The sequence below is a fragment of the Girardinichthys multiradiatus genome, chromosome 2 (genome assembly GCF_021462225.1).
Source record: "Girardinichthys multiradiatus isolate DD_20200921_A chromosome 2, DD_fGirMul_XY1, whole genome shotgun sequence".
Taxonomy (NCBI): Eukaryota; Metazoa; Chordata; class Actinopteri; order Cyprinodontiformes; family Goodeidae; genus Girardinichthys; species Girardinichthys multiradiatus.
Genome location: NC_061795.1, coordinates 1,073,861 through 1,094,185, shown reverse-complemented (window position 1 = coordinate 1,094,185; position 20,325 = coordinate 1,073,861). Strand labels below are relative to the sequence as shown.

The 20,325-nt window shown below is 42.4% G+C and overlaps 2 protein-coding genes across 2 annotated transcripts in view; one reads left to right on the top strand and one right to left on the bottom strand.

The window, feature by feature from the left end:
• Window positions 1-4,175, top strand: part of LOC124879249 (nucleobindin-2-like) — a 14,179-nt gene extending 10,004 nt beyond the window's left edge. Inside the window, exons 11-13 of the mRNA XM_047383697.1 lie at window positions 558-728; window positions 1,119-1,173; window positions 3,150-4,175. Of these exons, the coding sequence (XP_047239653.1) occupies window positions 558-728; window positions 1,119-1,173; window positions 3,150-3,262 (339 nt within the window). The 3' untranslated portion in view covers window positions 3,263-4,175. The remainder of the gene's footprint in view (window positions 1-557; window positions 729-1,118; window positions 1,174-3,149) is intronic.
• On the bottom strand, window positions 3,967-20,325 carry si:dkey-10o6.2 (uncharacterized protein LOC100124608 homolog). The gene is given in 8 exon segments (XM_047383708.1): window positions 3,967-4,586; window positions 9,544-9,565; window positions 9,567-9,649; window positions 15,225-15,367; window positions 15,497-15,653; window positions 18,627-18,693; window positions 19,972-20,096; window positions 20,164-20,325. Coding segments are annotated over 8 exon segments (939 nt in total). The 3' UTR covers window positions 3,967-4,406.

Genomic DNA, 20,325 nt, shown 5'->3' with positions numbered 1-20,325 from the left:
GTTGTGACCCCAAGATGCCACTGTTCTCCAGCTGTTCTCCAGCAGTGAGCTTTGTAGATGTTTTTCTTAATCATCCTTCTCACTGCACATGGTTGCATGATAAACTCATGTCATTGTCCAGCCTTGTTGCTCACAGAGTAGTTCTGGGCACACTGAGGTGTTTGGCTATTTTTTACACACACCTGCTTTACTTGAAGGCTATTTTTGCTTGTCTTTCTTATTCTGAAGAGTGTCTAGACAAATTGGCCTTGTGTTCAATGCATCTCATCAGAATCAGTGAGCGACTAAAAGTCCTATGCAGAGCTTGATGTATGTTGAAGAAGTAATGAAACCATTTAAATCTGGTGTTGGAGCAAAGGGCTGCAGTTAGTTATTTCATTCCTACTGCAATAAAGGATGACTTCTAACACCTCTTCACCAACAGTCCAGGACCTGAGGATGAAACTGCACTAGGCCTAGTGACTAATAAGTGGTTGCTAGTTTTTAGTAGACACTAGTATATTCTAATAAATTAGGTTTGTCTCGTTGTTTAATACATCCTGTGCCCACCCCCACAGACTTTAGATCAAAACCCAATTTACACTGAGGAGGAGTTGAGAGAGTACGAGCGTCAGCTGGCCAACGAGGCGAATTACATCAATGTGAAGGCGGCCGAGCTGCAGAAACAGAAGGAGGAGCTGGAAAGAAAACAGGAAGAACTAAATGCTCAGAGGTTGGGGCTGAAGCAGGTGAATTAAGAAACATCTTGTTGCAAGTGTGCAAAAAGGGAAAAAGATTTTCTTATTAGTTCTCTGCAGCTGCTTGGCTGACACTGTGTGATAATCCATATTTCACATGACCATAGAATAAATGCTCATTGTTAGAAGGCATTATTAAATAGAAGAAACATTACATGTTTTTGTGCAGCTGCACTGAATTATTAGTGTATTCTAGGATTTTCTCATCTTATCTGAGATGGGCAGGTTAAAATAAGCAAAGGCTTATTAGACTCTTAAATGAATGTTAAACTGTGAACTTAGGTTGTTTATGGTAGATATACGGTAATACATCAGTGTTTTTCTAATAAGATTGTTCCTTTTTATAATACAATTATTTGTTTCTTTCCTTCCTCTGCTCAGGCAATGGACGAAATGGAAAGGATCAAAGCCCAGAGTTTAAATGCTGAAGTAAAACGTGAGTAAGACATTGTTGTAACTGTTGTCTGCTCTCAGTTTATCCCAGAGGGGTTAATATTATACTCCTAACACTACTGACTCAGTTAATGTCCTTAGTTTTCAGGTGGTGTTCTTCTATATTTTGTATGAGGCAGAAATTTAGAAACATTAACAAGGAACGCAGTCATGGTTTTAGTTTCTATCAAAAGTTACTTTCAAAGAACCGACACTCTTACACATTTTGTCACATTACAAACACAAATTTGAATGCATTTTATTATAATTTTATGTGATAGACCAACACAAAATAGTGCATTTTAGGACGTTTAAGGCTTCTCATGAATGAAAATCTGAAAAGTGCGATGTGCATCTGTATTCAACCCGCCCTGAGTCCATCACCTGCAGAACTACCGTTCGCCAGAATTAAAGCTGTTACTATCTCAGGGTATGTCTGTAGATTTGACTTTCCATCCACTCTTTACAAAGGAGCTCTGGCTTAGTCAGACTGGATTAAGAGCTTCTGAAGAGCAATTTTAAATTGTCATAGATTCTCCATTGTGCTTAGTTCTGGGCTTTGACTGGACCACATTAATATGTTTTGATCTAAACCATTCTATCTAGCTCTATGAACATTTAATGTTCTTGTCATGAACTTCCATCCCCTTCTCAAGTCTTTGTCTCTGACCAGCTTCTCTCTCCCTTTGGAAGAAAACTATTCCCACACCATAATGCTGCCACCACTATGTTTCACAGTGAGGATGGTGTATTCAGGGTAATGAGCAGTGTTACCTTTCTTCCACACATAGGGTTTTGTGTTTAGGCCACAAAGTTTAGATTTGGTCTCATGTGAGCAGAACATTCTTCCACATGTTCGCTGCGTTCTCTACGTGGCTTGGTGCAACCTGCAGGCAGGAGTTGTTAATAGCCTTCTTTCAAATTGGCTTAAAATGACTTTGCAATTATCTGAAAATCTTTCAATACTCACATGATTGTTTAAACCTTGCTCTGAGAGATGTTCACACACACACCATAATTATAAAGTATAAAATGTAATGTTTTCACTTTTATTAAGATTGGATAGAATCTAATTGTTGTACATTACAGGGACAAATCAGTCAGTCAGTCATTTTCTACCGCTTATTCCATAGTGGGTCGCAGGGGAGATGGTGCCTATCTCCAGCAGTCTATGGGCGAGAGGCGGGGTACACCCTGGACAAGTCGCCAGTCCATCGCAGGGCAACACACAAACAACCAAGCACTCACTCATTCATACACCTAAGGTCAATTTAGAGAGACCAATTAACCTAACAGGCATGTCTTTGGACTGTGGGAGGAAGCTGGAGTACCCGGTGAGAACCAACGCATGCACGGGGAGAACATGGAAACTCCATGCAGAAAGACCCCCAGTTGGGAATTGAACCCAGGACCTTCTTGCTGCAAGGCAACAGTGCTACCAACTGCGCCACCGTGCAGCCCTACAGGGACAAATGACCTATGGTTTATACATAAAGATTATTACATTGGGTTTGATTGTGGAACACCCTGTAACTGGGTTGATTAGAATGCTGCAGCTACTCTTAGATTAAGGATTGGACACCTGCTATTACACACACTATCAGATAGATACCAGAATGGTGACATATAGTCTGAGTGAACATCGCTTGCATGGTTAGTGCCACATATGAAACAACATGTGACCTTCTTTTGATTAGTAATTTAAAAAAAACGTAAATCCTCTTCCTTCTACTTTATACTTATACACTATCTTTTGTATAATTGAGGTTTGTGATTGTAACCCAACAAAATGTGAAGATGACCTTTAAAAGAAAACAAACAAAAACTGTTCTTTGAGACTCTGAGTCTGAACAGAGCAAATCAATGCAAAAGTGTTGTTTTATGTTAGGTTTTTATGTCGAAATAAAACACTTCCCAAAAACTTTAGTTTAAACTACACTCTATTAATGCATCTTGTGCATATGTAACTTCCTGTTGCAGAGCCTGGAGGCCTGATGGCTGAAGGTGAACCAGCACCAGTCGTACCAAGGAACACCCAACCCCTGCCTCCTGCTCGCCAACAACAGGATGTACCAGTGCCAGGACACTCCTAGGTCCCATCACCCTGTCTGTTATGAGTGAGCGTCTCTGTGTTTTCTTTTTGGGGACAAATCTCTCTGTTTAGAGTTCCAAAACTATTTCCTGAATAATGAAAGGAGAAAAAAAGAACAGCTAAAGCATTAGAAGCCCATGAAGGAAGCTGATTCACAGCTCAGATTTAGTGCCAGTGCCAACCTTCCCTTTCCTGGCCAAATCAGCTGAATGAGCCAGAGTTTTCTTTCTGGACAATCGGTTGTTTTGTTTTGGTTATTACAAACTTCTGTTACAACAAGGACTCTGTGTCCTCTGTGGGAAATCCTCAGTGGTGAAATATGGAATAAATGAATGTTTTGTTTAGGACACTGTGGTTTGTTTTGGAACCTTGTATCTGCAGCCAAGACTATAAACATGTATTTTTCATGTAAAGAGATATTCTTGAGAAAATGAATATCTGTAAAGAATCATTTTGGCTGAAATTATCCCACTCACTTCCTGTTTACCACTTAGCAGTTTGTTCTGTAGCCGTTGTTTCCTCTTGACTGGATGCTTGAAGGAAAGATCATCTCTACACTGTATATTTAGTTTGAACTTTTTACAATTATGATTTCTAAAGTGGTTCTTTGTGTTTTAAGATGTCTGTCCCTGCTTACAAGAGTTTGTGTTGTATTTATTTATTCTCTAAATCCACTGGAAATTAACAGTCAGACATTTAATAAGATTGATGAGGACAGTATGAGTTTATTCTCAGGGGATGTTAGATGCAACAGATTGTTTTATTTAATCCTGATTTTATGTTTCTTACATAAACATTTCAGTTAAACTGAAAACTGGTAGAAAGGTTAACATTCATAAGTGTCCTGTTGAATAGAAGTCATGGTGTACATGGTTTGAATGTTGCCAATAAAATGAATGATCTTGCAAGTGTAACATTTGTATCTTTGCATCTTTAGCTAACATTTTTTCTTAAAATGCAGTCTTGTTCAAACTACCTTTTCAAAATGTTAATTCAGTTTGCTTTGTTTTCCTGGTCAACATAAAAACTCAGCGTTCTGTGAACTGAAGCTGGTCTGTGACTAAACATGTTCTACATGCATGTGAAGGATGTACTGGAGAAGTTTGCCATTTGTGCAACAGTTGAGCAGATTAGTGGGTGTGCCTTCAGCTCTTTCCATATGATTCACTGAAGCGCTGCATGAGGAAGTCTCCTCCTGTGACAGGAGGGTATTTGTCTGAGCCATTGCAGCAGGTGATCAGGGCCTCATCATCTGGCTGGACAAAGTAAGCCAAAGACTGACGAGTGCTGGAGTCTCCAACAGGGGGCAGCAAAACCCGATGACGCTGAAAAGGCAGAAAGCAACATTCACTCAAACTTCAAGTAATACATGTTTTCCCACAGCTCGGTTACTCTGACGCTTACGTTAAATGTTGCAGGGAATCTGGGTTGTCAAGAGAGGATCTAAAGTAAACTTATAACAATTGAGACTTATCCCACACTACAACAAATACAAACAACTTGAAATGAAAAAGTAGAAGCTTAGTGCAACATTGGTGAAAACAATAGCTTTAGATTTTATAAAAACAAAAATTTAGCTTTAAAATAAATTCATCTATTGTTGCAGCAGCTAATCGAAAATGTCTTTTTAGGAACATTACTGGGTTCACAATCCTGTGCTCACAGCCCAACACCGTGCAGGACGCTTGGCATTTGCCAGAGAACACCAGGATTGGCAAATTCACCACTGGCGCCCTGTGGTCTTCACAGATGAAAGCAGGTTCACACTGAGCACATGTGACAGACGTGACAGAGTCTGGAGACACCGTGGAGAGCAATCTGCTGCCTGCAACATCCTTCAGCATGACTGGTTTGGTAGTGGGTCAGTAATGGTGTGGGGTGGCATTTCTCTCCATGAGCTCGCCAGAGGTAGCCTGACTGCCATTAGGTACCGAGATGAGATCCTCAGACCCCTTGTGAGACCATATGCTGGTGCAGTTGGCCCTGGGTTCCTCCTAATGCAGGACAATGCTAGACCTCATGTGGCTGGAGTGTGTCAGCAGTTCCTGCAAGATGAAGACATTGAAGCTATGGACTGGCCCGCCCGTTCCCCAGACCTGAATCTGATTGAGAACATCTGGGACATCATGTCTCCATCCACCAACGTCACGTTGCACCACAGACTGTCCAGGAGTTGGATGCTTTAGTCCAGGTCTGGGAGGAGATCCCTCAGGAGACCATCCTTCGTCTCATCAGGAGCATGTCCAGGTGTTGTAGGGAGGTCATACAGACACGTGGAGGTCACACACAATACTGAGCCTCATTTTGACTTGTTTTAAGGACATTACATCAAAGTTGGATCAGCCTCTAGTGTGTTTTTACACTTTAATTTTGTGTGTGACTCCAAATCCAGGCCTCTATTGTCAGGATGGGATTTGTGGGTGGACCTAAGCGTAGATAAGAGCTTGGCAGCAGCATCTTTTTGAACACAGTCTGCAGCTTTATTCAAAGGCTGAACGAAGCAAGTAGCAAATAAGCTCACCAAGTACAAGTAAGGAACAGCTCAGACTTACTTGAATTTTACCGCAGGAAACGTAGCAAACATGAACTAAATCAGGTGATGTGATCAGAGGAACCAGCAAAGGACAAAGAAACAAAACCAACTAATATACTGAGGGAGAACAAAGGCAGGTAATCAAAGGAACTAAGAACAGGTGAGACAAGGAGGCAGGAAGGCAGGTGAACCTAATAGAACTAAATGAGGAAAAGGACTAATGACAAGATAGTGAGCAGACCTAAAAAGAAACTAACCCAAAACTGAAAGAACAAACTGTGAATGAGGCAGAGGGAGCGAGGACAAGAATAAAAGTAAACTATAACAAAGATTAACCTATAAAAGAGGGACTGGAGAATTAAGATAAAGAGAACCAGACTGGGAGGACTAGGAAACAAAGACTGAATACAGTATAACAGAAAAAGAAACTAATAAGCAGAAGAGTGTAATGGGGAGAACAAAAACCTAACCACAAATAAAAACACAGAGATACTAGATGGGGAACTAAACTAAGAACCCAAGGAAAACTGAGCACAGTAATAATCATAATAATAATGGCAACAATGACAACAAATAGAAAACCATACCAAGTCATAAGAAAAACAACAAGAACTAAAAGGAGCTATGAATGAGGGAGGGGAGAAACACAACCAAACACTCAAAATAACACAAAGCCACAGCAGAGTCCAAAAGGTGACACATCCTGACATTAATTGGTTAATAAATTTGATTTCCATTGATGATTTTTGTCTGATTTTGTTGTCGGCACATTCAACTTTGTACAGAACAAAGTATTCAATGAAAATATTTCATTCATTCAGATCTAGGATGTGTTATTGGAGTGCTCCCTTCATTTTCTTGAGCAGCGTATATTTGGACAATCTCTGTACAGCATATACAGGTCCTTCTCAAAATATTAGCATATTGTGATAAAGTTCATTATTTTCCATAATGTCATGATGAAAATTTAACATTCATATATTTTAGATTCATTGCACACTAACTGAAATATTTCAGGTCTTTTATTGTCTTAATACGGATGATTTTGGCATACAGCTCATGAAAACCCAAAATTCCTATCTCACAAAATTAGCATATTTCATCCGACCAATAAAAGAAAAGTGTTTTTAATACAAAAAACGTCAACCTTCAAATAATCATGTACAGTTATGCACTCAATACTTGGTCGGGAATCCTTTGGCAGAAATGACTGCTTCAATGCGGCGTGGCATGGAGGCAATCAGCCTGTGGCACTGCTGAGGTCTTATGGAGGCCCAGGATGCTTCGATAGCGGCCTTTAGCTCATCCAGAGTGTTGGGTCTTGAGTCTCTCAACGTTCTCTTCACAATATCCCACAGATTCTCTATGGGGTTCAGGTCAGGAGAGTTGGCAGGCCAATTGAGCACAGTGATACCATGGTCAGTAAACCATTTACCAGTGGTTTTGGCACTGTGAGCAGGTGCCAGGTCGTGCTGAAAAATGAAATCTTCATCTCCATAAAGCTTTTCAGCAGATGGAAGCATGAAGTGCTCCAAAATCTCCTGATAGCTAGCTGCATTGACCCTGCCCTTGATAAAACACAGTGGACCAACACCAGCAGCTGACACGGCACCCCAGACCATCACTGACTGTGGGTACTCGACACTGGACTTCTGGCATTTTGGCATTTCCTTCTCCCCAGTCTTCCTCCAGACTCTGGCACCTTGATTTCCGAATGACATGCAGAATTTGCTTTCATCCGAAAAAAGTACTTTGGACCACTGAGCAACAGTCCAGTGCTGCTTCTCTGTAGCCCAGGTCAGGCGCTTCTGCCGCTGTTTCTGGTTCAAAAGTGGCTTGACCTGGGGAATGCGGCACCTGTAGCCCATTTCCTGCACACGCCTGTGCACGGTGGCTCTGGATGTTTCTACTCCAGACTCAGTCCACTGCTTCCACAGGTCCCCCAAGGTCTGGAATCGGCCCTTCTCCACAATCTTCCTCAGGGTCCGGTCACCTCTTCTCGTTGTGCAGCGTTTTCTGCCACACTTTTTCCTTCCCACAGACTTCCCACTGAGGTGCCTTGATACAGCACTCTGGGAACAAGCCTATTCGTTCAGAAATGTCTTTCTGTGTCTTACCCTCTTGCTTGAGGGTGTCAATAGTGGCCTTCTGGACAGCAGTCAGGTCGGCAGTCTTACCCATGATTGGGGTTTTGAGTGATGAACCAGGCTGGGAGTTTTAAAGGCCTCAGGAATCTTTTGCAGGTGTTTAGAGTTAACTCGTTGATTCAGATGATTAGGTTCATAGCTCGTTTAGAGACCCTTTTAATGATATGCTAATTTTGTGAGATAGGAATTTTGGGTTTTCATGAGCTGTATGCCAAAATCATCCGTATTAAGACAATAAAAGACCTGAAATATTTCAGTTAGTGTGCAATGAATCTAAAATATATGAATGTTACATTTTCATCATGACATTATGGAAAATAATTAACTTTATCACAATATGCTAATATTTTGAGAAGGACCTGTAGAGTCCTTGGTCGTCTCTTATGCTCTTCTTTTCAGCTCAACCCATGGGTTTCCATTAGGAATTAAGTCTGGGACTGAGATTGCTGTGAAAAAGGGTTGGTTTTGTGTCTGGTGAACCATTTGTGATGATTTAGGGGCAAGTTTTGGCTCTTTGTCCTGTTGAAAGACTCATTTTCAGTTTTAATTATGCTGGTATGTTAGAGTCTATAATGTAATGCACTCTAACAAAGAGAAACAGCCCCACAGGTTCACACATCTTCTGCCATACTTAACAGTAGATGCAAGGTGCTTTCCCACATGTTCATGTTTTGTTTCACACCAACCCAGTTATGGAGTTATTAATCCTAGCCTCATCTGATCACAGCGCAAGATTCCAGTTAAGCAACCTGCATATCTTTGTGAGCTTTTTTTGTGGTTGAAAATTAGTCTAAAACTGCCTATGGTTCACAGCCCCCCTGCCCCCAGGCTGATGTTGGTATTTATTTGTAAAAAACAAAGTTTAGGGTGATGGCAAGGAGCCCTTCCAACCTCAAAGGCTTGCAGCTCATCACTAAAGATAAATTGGAAATACACTGTATTGCCAAACATACTTATTTGTCTACTTTTACACAAACATGACCTTTGATGACATCCTATTCTTAATTTATAAAGTTCAATTTGTTGATGGACCCTCCGTTGCCAGCAACTGCAACTTTATCTATTCTGTAAACATCTTCCACAAGGTGTAGGGGTGTGTTCATAGTTGGATGAGAAAACCAGAATAGCAGCTTTTGCTCTAAATTATCCCAAAGGTTGAGGTCAGGACTCTGTGTAGGCCAGTCAAGCTTTTCCAACCCTTATACACCTGCAGCCATGGAAGTGATTGGAACACCAGAATTCGGTCTGAAATCTTTTTTTCAGACCAGTGCTTCATTATCTTTTTAGAGATGCCTGTCTTGTTTCCTATCAGAAAAAAGTTCCTGGTTGAATGGAAATCTAGATTTGCCCAGGGGTATGAATCATTTCAGGCTTAACTGTAGTATCTCTGACTGGAAATCATAGTTCATGTTGAACAATGGACATTTTGTTTAATTAAAACAAACTGAAATTAATCTCTGTTAAGTTTATAGCAAACGGCACCAATATCTGTGCTGGCACCGAAGCTAAATCTCACCAAGATAAAAACTGTAATTGGTTAAGGCTCTGTTACAATTTTATATATACCATCAGAAGAAAATGTGTAAAATCCTTTCAATTTACCACAGAGACTAACTGATCACTAGCGCTGCATCAGGTCAGCGATGTTGACCAGGACGGCTCCAGGGATACTTGGCACAGAGATGAATTCATCTGAGAGGGTGCAGACCTGGAATAAAGGTCAGGTACATAACATGACCTTAACACATATCAAGTATTTCAGTCAAATAATATTGAAGCATTTAAATTATCTAAAATAATTTCCTCCCAAAAAGCATGAAATATTTGGGAACACAGCTTAGTCAAGATCTAGAGGATCTAGTTAATCTGAATTATTTATAGATGATGCTACCAATTATAATTTTTAAAAGGTATGATGACCGGATCAAACAATTTTTATGGGGAGGGAAACAAACAAGAATTAAAATGAGTAAACTAGACCCAAGACTGTATAGGTTGTCATTTGAAATGACTAAACTGGCTAAATATTGGGGCAGAATAAATAAAAGACCAGATTGGATGGATATCCAATCTGGTCTTACCATTTAGTCCTAGAGAGAGGCTATCCCAAAAGGAGAGCTCAACAAACACAGTCCTTATGCATTCCAAGAATGTTTGGAATAAAGTACATGAGATATACAAAGTGCCTCATAAACTACAGAAATACGCCACTTTATGGCTAAATCCGTCCATTTGAAGAACTTAAAAATCAATATAAGCTGGAAGGGAAACAACATTTCTGGAAATACTTACAAATTAGAAAAAGTGTGAAAACCAAAATTCAAACTGACTTTGAGACCCCATCCTAGATTATTTAAAATTACCACAGTTACATCTTCAAGGTTTTATAAATTCACCAAACGTTCAAGCAATGAAGAGTCTGCAAATATTAAATTGTTGTGGCATAAAGATTTGGCATTAAATATAGAAAGGGAGCAGTGGTTAGGGATTTTTGCAGATTGTGGAAGATACGTCAGAGAGGCGAGGGGGAAACTCACACAATGCAAAATAATACATAGATATTGTCATACCCGGCAAGACTACATAAAATGAAATTGATGGAGGATAATAAATGCTGGAAATGTAAGTCAGAAGTAGGAACTTTTCTACACTGTATATGGGACTGCAAAATGGTCAAACCCTTTTGGGTTGAGGTGGTGGATTGGTTGAGCAACTGGATGGATGTAGTGGTTCCATTAACACCTGCCATATGCCTGTTAGGAGATAGAACCCAAATGACAGATGTACCTAAAAGAAAGCTTTTTGTGATTGTGGTCGGCCTGATTACAGCCTCTAGGATGATCTGCAAGCGTTGGAAATCGTAAAGTTATGCATATAACTACTGTTCCCTGAAGGAGAGTAACGAAGTACAACACATGAGTATGGGATATCACGTCCCGCGTGTCCTGGCTGAAGCCACCTCCAATCACGCCTCCTAGGTAAATGATGTGATGACGACAGGTGACAGGCCCCGCCTGCACTATATACCTGTCCGTCATCGTCGTCGTTACTCAGTTCGACAGCCGCTATTCACCGAGCCCAGCTGAGCAGCGGGGCAGCCATGTGTTGTACTTCGTTACTCTCCTTCAGGGAACAGTAGTTGTATTCATAACTTTAAGTTCCCTTTCAGTCGATTCGCTCAGTACAACACATGATGGGACATATATAAACACCCTGCAGAACAGCCATCAAAACTGGATCATACACTGCATACTAGTGCAGCACTTCAGACCCAGCAGAAAGAACAGAGTGAGCCACAGAAGGGGTTGTCACATCCAAACGATAAAACTTTACAAATGTGTGCGGCGAAGACCAGCTGGCTGCAGCTCAAATGTCACTCATGGCCACCCCTCTAAATAGGGCCCAGGAGGTCGCTATGCCCCTGGTGGAGTGAGCCCTCACACCACGTGGCATTGGGAGACCCCTGTTGCTGTAAGCCAGAAAAATAGCCTCCACAATCCAGTGGGAGAGTCTTTGTCTGGACAGAGCTTTCCCTCTTGCTGGGTTAGCAATACACACAAACAGCTGATCACACAACCTCACAGACTGAGTACAGTCAATGTAACTACGCAGTGCACGTAAAGGGCACAGGAAGTGTAACCTCCTTTGTTCCTCAGATGCAAAAGGAGGTGGACAAAAACTAGAAAGCTCCATAGTCATGGAGCTGTAGTCTGAAGGTATAACCTTAGGAAGATAAGCTGCATAAGATCGCAAGGTGACCTTGGAACCATCAGGTGAAAAGTGTATGCAGGTAGGATTTACAGACAAAGCATGGAGGTCTCCAACTCGCTTTGCAGTTGTCAGAGCAAGAAGCAGAGCAAGCTTGTATGAAAGGAACTTCACATCTACTGACTCCAAAAGTTCAAATGGAGGGTCACAAAGAGCTTCTAGTACCAATGTGAGATCTCAGGAAGGAAAACTGGGTTTAATCACAGGTCTGAGTCTACAAACCCCCTTTAAGAAGCGTACAGCCAGAGGATGAGCACCTGGTGTGACTCCATTAAAACCAATATGGCAGGCAGAAATGACAGCCAAGTAGACCTTAATTGTGGAAAAGGAAAGACCTTTATCCAGCAGATCCTACAAAAATATTAAAACTTCTACCACTGAGCACTGAAATGGAACAATGTCCTCACACCACTGCTCAAAAGCTCTCCATTTATAAGCGTATAAGTCTCTAGTGGAGGATGCTCTTGCATTCTGGATTGTTCCCACCACATCAGGGAGGAGGCCTTTGGCTAATAAGCTGGACCTCTCAGCAGGTAAGCATGCAGCTTCCACAGCTCTGGGTGTAGATGAAATATCTCCCCCCCTGCCTGAGTGAGGAGATCCCGGCAAACGGGAGGTTGCCACGGCTCTGGAAAAAAACAGAGGACAGTGGGTGTTGGCTCTGGTGGCAAAAAGATCTACTGCTGCTGTCCCAAACAGACACCATATCTGTGCCACCACAGAGGGGTGAAGCCTCCACTCTCTCACCCGCCTCTGAGGTCCGCCTCTGGAGAGCAAATCTGCACCCAGATTCAGTCGTCCCGGGACATGAGTAGCTCTGATAGACAGAAAGCGTATGTTGCACCACTGCAAGAGGTGTGTGAGATGGCTTCAGGAGAGGAAATGAACGAGTCCCTCCCTGTCTGTTTATGTATGAAGTCACAGTGGTGTTGTCTGTCCTGATCAGAACATGTTGGTTTAACAGAACCTGGCAGAAATGTTGTAGAGCCAGCAGAACCGCTAAGAACTCCAGGTAGTTTATGTGGAGTTTGGATTGTACTGGTGTCCAAACCCCCCTCACCGCCACCCCATCGCACAACACCCACCACTCCCTCAGGGAGGCATCCGTGGATACCACCTTGCGAAAGGTTACTCTCCCTATTGGCGAACCTCGGCACAACAGTCCTGGTTCCCGCCAAGGGCTGAGAGCCGACATACAGGCAGTGGTTATCGTTAGCTTTCTGCTGCAGTGACGCCATGCATACAACCGGTGAGAGCGGGTCCACCGCTGGAACGGGCGCATCTTCAGGTCTATCGTGGCGAACCAATCACCCGGGCTGATAGCACTCAGAAGCTGCTTGACTGTTAACATTTTGAACTTGTATGTTTGGAGGTATTTGTTCAGACCTCTCAAGTCCAGGATTGGACGAAGCCCGCCCCCTTTTATCGGAACAACAATCTCTGGCGAAACTGTAAACAGTAACCCATAGCAACAGTCCTCTCCACCCAAGCTTGGAGCGCGCATGCGCGCCACATGTGGAGATGTGCAGCTAGGTGATTGGCCTGCGGTACAGTTGGCGGAACGGTGCTGCCCTCTCCTGACGTGCGAGAGAGGTGTAGCCTCATTTGGCTGTCGCCTGTAGCCATTTGATTTTAACTTTATTCTTTATTGAAACATTTGGAGCAACTGCAGTGCTCAGAAACACATTAAATGCACCAAACTGGGGCCTTTTAGTGCCAATGCATTTGTGGGGAAATTGTGGTTGGGAGACTGTGTGGGGGAAACACAGCGCCTCTTGGGACTGGGATCCCGAACAACACCAGCAAAACATCTTTTGGGTGGCAGCCGCCGAAAACTGGCAAACATGTCTCCCTGCTCCCGAAACCCCTGAACCTCGAGTCCCACAGCTAGGAGGACTGTGTCTTCTTCTTCCGGGACGTCGAGTCCCTCTGGAGCCCTGGAGGAGGACCCCTGCTCCAGGCCGTCTTTCGGGGAGCTTGGCCATGGTTCTGTGGCTGTGCCGTCTGAGGGCTCAAGCTCACGGGCTGCGTCATCCTCTTTGGTGGGGGTGGCAGTACAGATGGTTTGCAAGTGCCCGAGCTGGATTTGGGTCTCACATCTCGCCTGGGGATGATACAGCGCAGTGCTTCGGTCTGCTTTTTCTTCAGCTCGAATTTCGCCCATATGAGGTCGAGAGATTGCCCAAACAGTGCGTCGGCTACCACCCGTACATCCAGGTAGACGGCTCTATCCCTATCCGGGATGTCAGAGAGCGTCAGCCACAGGTGCCTTTGGGCAACCACCGTTAATGCCATCCCTCTGCCCAGGGACAGCGCACCACAGCGGGATACACGGAAGATGTAGTTAGCGGTGATTCTCACCTCATTCAAGAGCGGCATCAAAGGGTTCTCCGGCGGGGTTGTGGCTCCAAGCTCCGCCAAGCGCATAGTTGGTATGTTTGCAGCATGGTAATGAAGCTCAAGGCACGAGCGGTGGTCGCTTGAGCCCTGTAGATTTTCTCCAATTGAGCAGTGGAGAACCTACAGTGCTTAGACGGAAGCGATGTTGGACCACCCACACCATGATTTTGGGACGGGGCCAGATATGCTGCCAAAGACGGTTCCATAGGCAGAATATTCACCTGTCCGGCTTTTTCGGCGCCTTCGAGGTCCAGATACTGTCTATAACCCAGCACCGGTGACGCGGGTGGACAGTGGCTTTTTCCACGTAGACGTCAACTCAGAAACAAAGTCTGGGAACATTGGTAGATGGTGCTTAACTGCGGCCGGCTCCGAGGGGAGGGCCATTCCACGTCCAGGGTATCAGCTGCACGACGACAAAGAGAGAAAGAAGACGTGTCGCCCGGGTCTGCTGGCGCAGCAGCGGCAGCCTGACTTGGCAGAGACTCATCCTCATCATCGGACAGACCGTGAACATCCAAACCGATGTCCAGTATGTCCTCCTCTCCCTGAAGGGGTTCTAGTTGAAGCTGAGACCGAGCACCTTCATTATCGGCTAACCCATCAACATACTCCATATGGTCCGCCCAGCTGGAAGCGGGGACTTTGACCGAAAAGCCGTCCTCGTCAGAATCGGACAAAACTGGGTTTCCCGACTTGGAGAGCAGTGGGTCTCGCCGTGAGACAGCAGCCTCTCCCAGCACCTTCTCGAGGAATTCAACCCACCTCTCCAGGGTCGAGCAACGAAACGATGACAGAACACACATGCGTTGGGCCCCGCCAATGCTCTGGGAGCGTGAACGATCCCGAGACAGACGGGACATTTACGAAAATATGTACAATATATTGGAATTATTGTGAATTACTCTGTACCGACAAGATAAGTTTGTGTTTACACTATTGTTTGTTTTGTTTATAAGAGAACAATTTATAAAAATTTCAATTATAAAATTTTTTTTTTTTTATTATTTCCACTAAACATAAATAAAAATTATTAGATCATCAATCTAAATTTTACTATTAAACCCTGCTAAATGCCTGTATTGAACATCCATAAAAGTAATTGAAGCAGTTACCTGTAGACCCTCAGAGCCCTGGAAAAGCAGAGTGATGCTGCCATAGTCTGAATGTTCCCCACATCGCAGCTGACCTTCCTTTGCCATCTCACTCTTCACTGGAGGGTAGTAGAGAGAGCGTAGCGTCGTGCCGTTCTCATCAGCTGCAGGAGACACAGCAGCACTATAAAATGTATGAACTCGCATACAGCCTGTTCAGCCAGATTAATCTTTTTTCCATGACATGCACACTGATCCTCCACCTATGCATTGAGAGAATGTGGAGAACATACTCCCTATAAAACGATGTGCATGCAGGAACACATCTGGATCCAGAGCCAAGCTTTGAGCTATCACCCTCAGCACCCGTAGACTCAGCTCTTTACAGCGCTGGAAGAATGTTGTGTGTATATCTTGGAAACCCCTAACAGCCTCTGATGATGGACATTTCTGCAGAACAGAGAACACCTGACTAGCCTGATCCATGGACAGTAATGACCAAAACATTTTGTAAAATTACAAATGTTGTGTTTGGCAACGTTTGCAGCTCCAATTTTTATAGTGATAGTTTGCACTGTTTTTATTATGCTAATTTCTACACATCTGTTGCCAAAACCTTTATTTAAAAAAATTCAGAGTATTTTTCCTGATGACAAAAGATCGGCTAATTTCATTCAGCATAAACCAAGTGAAGTTGTAAAAGGGCACAGCCTGATATTATTGCTGTGTGTTATTAGCAATGATTAACATCTGCAACCATCATTGCTTTGCATCATTTCCAACATTTTTGTTTTAATCAATGACTGCTTCACATGTAAGGAAATTGCTGCTACAAATATTGCAAATTAAAGTCCAGTTATCCAAATGATCAAGAACTTCATGCTTAGAGGTTCAGTTGCAGCAAAGAAGGCTTCAGGTCATCCAGTGATACCCAGCAAGCACCATAACTGACTCCTACTAAGAAATGTGCTGCAGAATCATGTTGCCACCAGTGCAGAGCTTGTTCTTCACTGGGAGTAGATGAGTGTAAGTGTAACTGCACCCACAGGGAGGCAAAGACTTCTATGACAAGAACGGCAGCGGTGAAGTCCAAGAAAAACACCAGGCTAATATTCTGTAGAGCACACAAGGATGGACTTTGAATGAGTTCAATTCTCTTCCTGAATGCTCAGAGCATCTGGGAAAAAAACTGTCTAAGGAAGAATAGATAAATGCAATCATGAGTAGTGTGTTGTTTCCGCTGATTTAACATTCTGTAATACTCCATATATGAGGTTGCTTCTAATTGAAGGGCGTGGTTTTCATAATGCTACTGTTATGTAAAAATAGTGGGACCAAAACGAACCCCAAGGAAATTTTTTCCATCGTTTCATATACTGTTTGGTATTGATCTGTTTATTGTTTGAACATGATAGAGAATCTGTTCACATGGCAAACATTGTGAAACTGAGACTTTGAGCTCATAACCAGGAAAGTCTCCGGTTTAGTTCCCAAAAGGCCAGCAAATAGTAATTAAGGCCAGGGTTAGCCAGAGCAAATAGCAGATGTTATAAAAGGGAAATATTTGCCTCTTGACTGCATAAATCTTTTGATTTCTCTTCAGTATTCAGTATTCAATGTTCAACTATAAAAAAAATTAATTATAAAGAATGTTGTCACAAAACATAACATATTGGTCACTAGAAAAAAAAACTTTGGCCATGACTGTAGATAGAAAAAAGCTGAAAAACTGGATCTGTGCCTTCCAAAAGCATCCATGCCCCTTTCAAAATGTTCACATTAAGCACACAATTCCCACAGTGACACATAGCTGTGGCAGCATCATACTCTTGGAATGCTTTGTAATCCCTTGCATTTACCTGGGAACTCGGAATTGGGCTGTCGGAAGGACGTATTTTCCAAGGTGATAGCATTCCAGTTTCCGGAACGCTCTTATTCTTCAATGCTCATATATGGCCACTGTTACAACAATAACAATGGCAATAACATTGTTCTACGCGGTATTTCATGCATATAAACTAGGGCTGGAACAATTAATCGGATTAATTGGCTGCACAGCGGTGAAGTTGGTAGCTCAGTTGCCTTGCAGCAAGGAGATCCTGGGTTCAACTCCCAAATGGTGTCTTTCTGCATGGAATTTGCATGTTCTCCCTGTGCATGCGTGGGTTTTCTCCAGGTACTCCCACTTCCTCCCACAGTCCAAAAACATGAATGTTAGATAAATTGGTCTTTCTAAATTGCCCTTAGGTGTGTGAATGAGTGTGTGTGGTTTTTTGTCCTGTATGTCTCCATGTTGCCCTGCAATGGATTGGCGACCTGTCCCGGGTGTACCCTGCCTCTCGCCCATAGACTGCTGGACCCACTATGGAATAAGCGGTATAGAAGATGAATGAATGATTAATCCGATTATTGAAATTATTGTTAACTAATTTAGTAATTGAATAATCTTTAACTGAAGTATATACAGACATGCCATTTGCTGAAAGAACAGCCCACTCAGAACAGTAATTAGCCCAAACTTTTACAATAATATATACATTTTGCATTTAAGATGAAAAACCTTCACTAAATATGCTCTATCCAGAACTCATCAAGTAGCATAGCTTTAGCTTCACCTGGTTCAAATTCTGTAAGAAATCTCCCATTAAGCACCTTTTGCTAATTATTAACCAATTAGTGAAAAAAATAGTCGACCGAATATTCAATTAGCAAAATAATTATTAGTTGCAGCCCTAATACAAATCAGTGTTAAAACATCTCATGTTATAAACACTGAAAAGTAGTATGTGTAGGGCTAACTAAATGTTACATAAATAATAAGAACGTTTTACTACTATTGATGGGAGAAGCAGCCATCTTAAATGCGGAAGTCGGGTATGGTTATGTTGCCCCAACTTTATGGCTCGTAATTCCGACTTCTAGGTACATTCCAGTTTAAATTTTCAATTTTGAGGTCGTAAATTTCGACTTCCGACTACAAATGGAACCCTCTATTACAGCATGGATAGGGAAGCTGGTTGGAGATCATCAGAATGGCCTAGTCAAAGATTAATGTGAAAAAGTTCAAGGGGGCCTGAATATTTTTGCAAGACACACTAGCATTAACACTTTTCACAACAAACAATTGTATGTATTTTTTTAATTGGTTTAATTTAATAGCTACAAGGTAAAGGACAGATGATTGTGTTTTCCTCATTTGTTAGTATTGCTATAGAAACTCTGTCTGCGCGACCATGCTAATACACAGCTAAAGTGGGTCACTACACACAGATATGCAATCAGTCTACAGTGGTAGCCAGTAGCAACAGGTAAGTTACTACATTGTACTTTAGCCTGAAACTGATAACCACGGTGGTGGGCTCTTTCTGTTACATGACTGAACACAAACAGATGCTGATTAAAATATTCAGAATGATTCATTACAATGTCAGGGTGAAATGATGCAGTGTTGAATGCCTCCTTTAGGTCTCCAGGCTGGCTCGGATTCAACCTGAAAAGCATTTATCTAGATTATAAAACAGTCAATAAGAGTTTAAATGTTATTTTACAGTGCCTTCCAAAAGTATTTATACCCCTTGAACATTTCCCCCTGTCTTCACGTTTCCATGACAAATAACTTTATATTTAATTGTGATTTATGGGATAGACTAACAAAAAAGTATTGGATACTTGGAAAGTCGAAGGAACATTTTTCAACCATCCACAAATAAAGCTATACAAACTGAAACATGCATATGTACTCAGTACACCTGCGTAAATAATTTGTAAAACTTGACGCATCTTAAGCCCAGGTTTAGCCCATTCTTCTGTGCAAAATATCACAAGCTCAGTCGGACTGAATGGGGAGCGTCACAGATTCACAGTTCAATTCAGGAATGGACTTGGACTGAGCCATTCCACCACATGACAGTGCTTTGAACTTAACCATTCTATTGTTACTCTAGCACTATCTTTAGGTTGTTGTCCTGTTGGAAGGTGAACCTCCTTCCCAGCCTCATGTCTTTCTAAAGAAAATCATCCCCGTAGGATGATGCTGCCACCACCATGTTTCACCCAAAGCATGGTGTGTTCAGAGTAATATGCAGTATTCGTTTTCCACCACACTCGCCACACCTGTACAGCAAAAAGATTCATTTTGGTCTCATCTGACCTGAGCACCTTGTTTGCTGTGTTGCCTTCATGGTTTGCTGCAAACTGCAGACTTCTTATGAGTTTTTTCCCCAACAACCACACTTTGGGTGCACCAATATGTCTTGGTGGGGTTTCAGTTGTCCCATACTCTTTCCAATTTCAGATGATGGGTCTAAAAATGTTCTGTTGGATGTTCAAAGTCTAAGATATTGTGTTATAACACCCAATACTGCCATAACTTTATCCCTGACCTGTATGCTGAGTTTCTTGGTCTTCATTATGTTGTTTATTTTTTCACTGATGTTCTCTAACAAACCTCTGCGGCCCTCACAGAACAACTTTATTTATACAAACGTTAAATTGCACACTGCTGGAATCTGGGTTTGGTTAATTTTATGTAAAAGGTATCAGCCACACTTTTCAGATTTGACTTGAAAATATTTTTGAAAACCTGATATTATTTTCCTTCCACTTCACAATTGTGCTCTGCTTTTTGTTGGTCTATGACATGAAATCACAATAACATGCATTGAAGGTTGGGACTGTAAGAATAGTTTTTGAAGGGGGGTGAATACTTTTACAAGGCAGTTTAGTGTCTGTTAGAGTGAAGGCCTTATTGTGTATCTGGACGACCTACCTCTCAATTTCCAGCGACACCCAACCGTGCTTAGGATTGTTTGGGAAGCTCTTCCTGCTGAAGGGCTTTTTCAGCTCTTCTGGTTGCAGGAAAAACTTCTCAGAGATGTCCATTACACGCTCCACCTATTGAAACACGCCACACATCAAATGCGGATTTTGCTTTAGACGCTATTATCAAGGTTTTCTGAGCTGGATTTATCTCCTCTTGCGAGACCCCAGAGTTTTTCAGGAAAACAAACCCATATTGGGAGAAAGCAGTTTTCAGCTCCTCACTCAGGGTTTGCAGCTGCTCGCCGGTAGCTTCTTTCTTACTTAGGTTGTAGACGCTAAAGTCCACCACAGGGATGCTCAT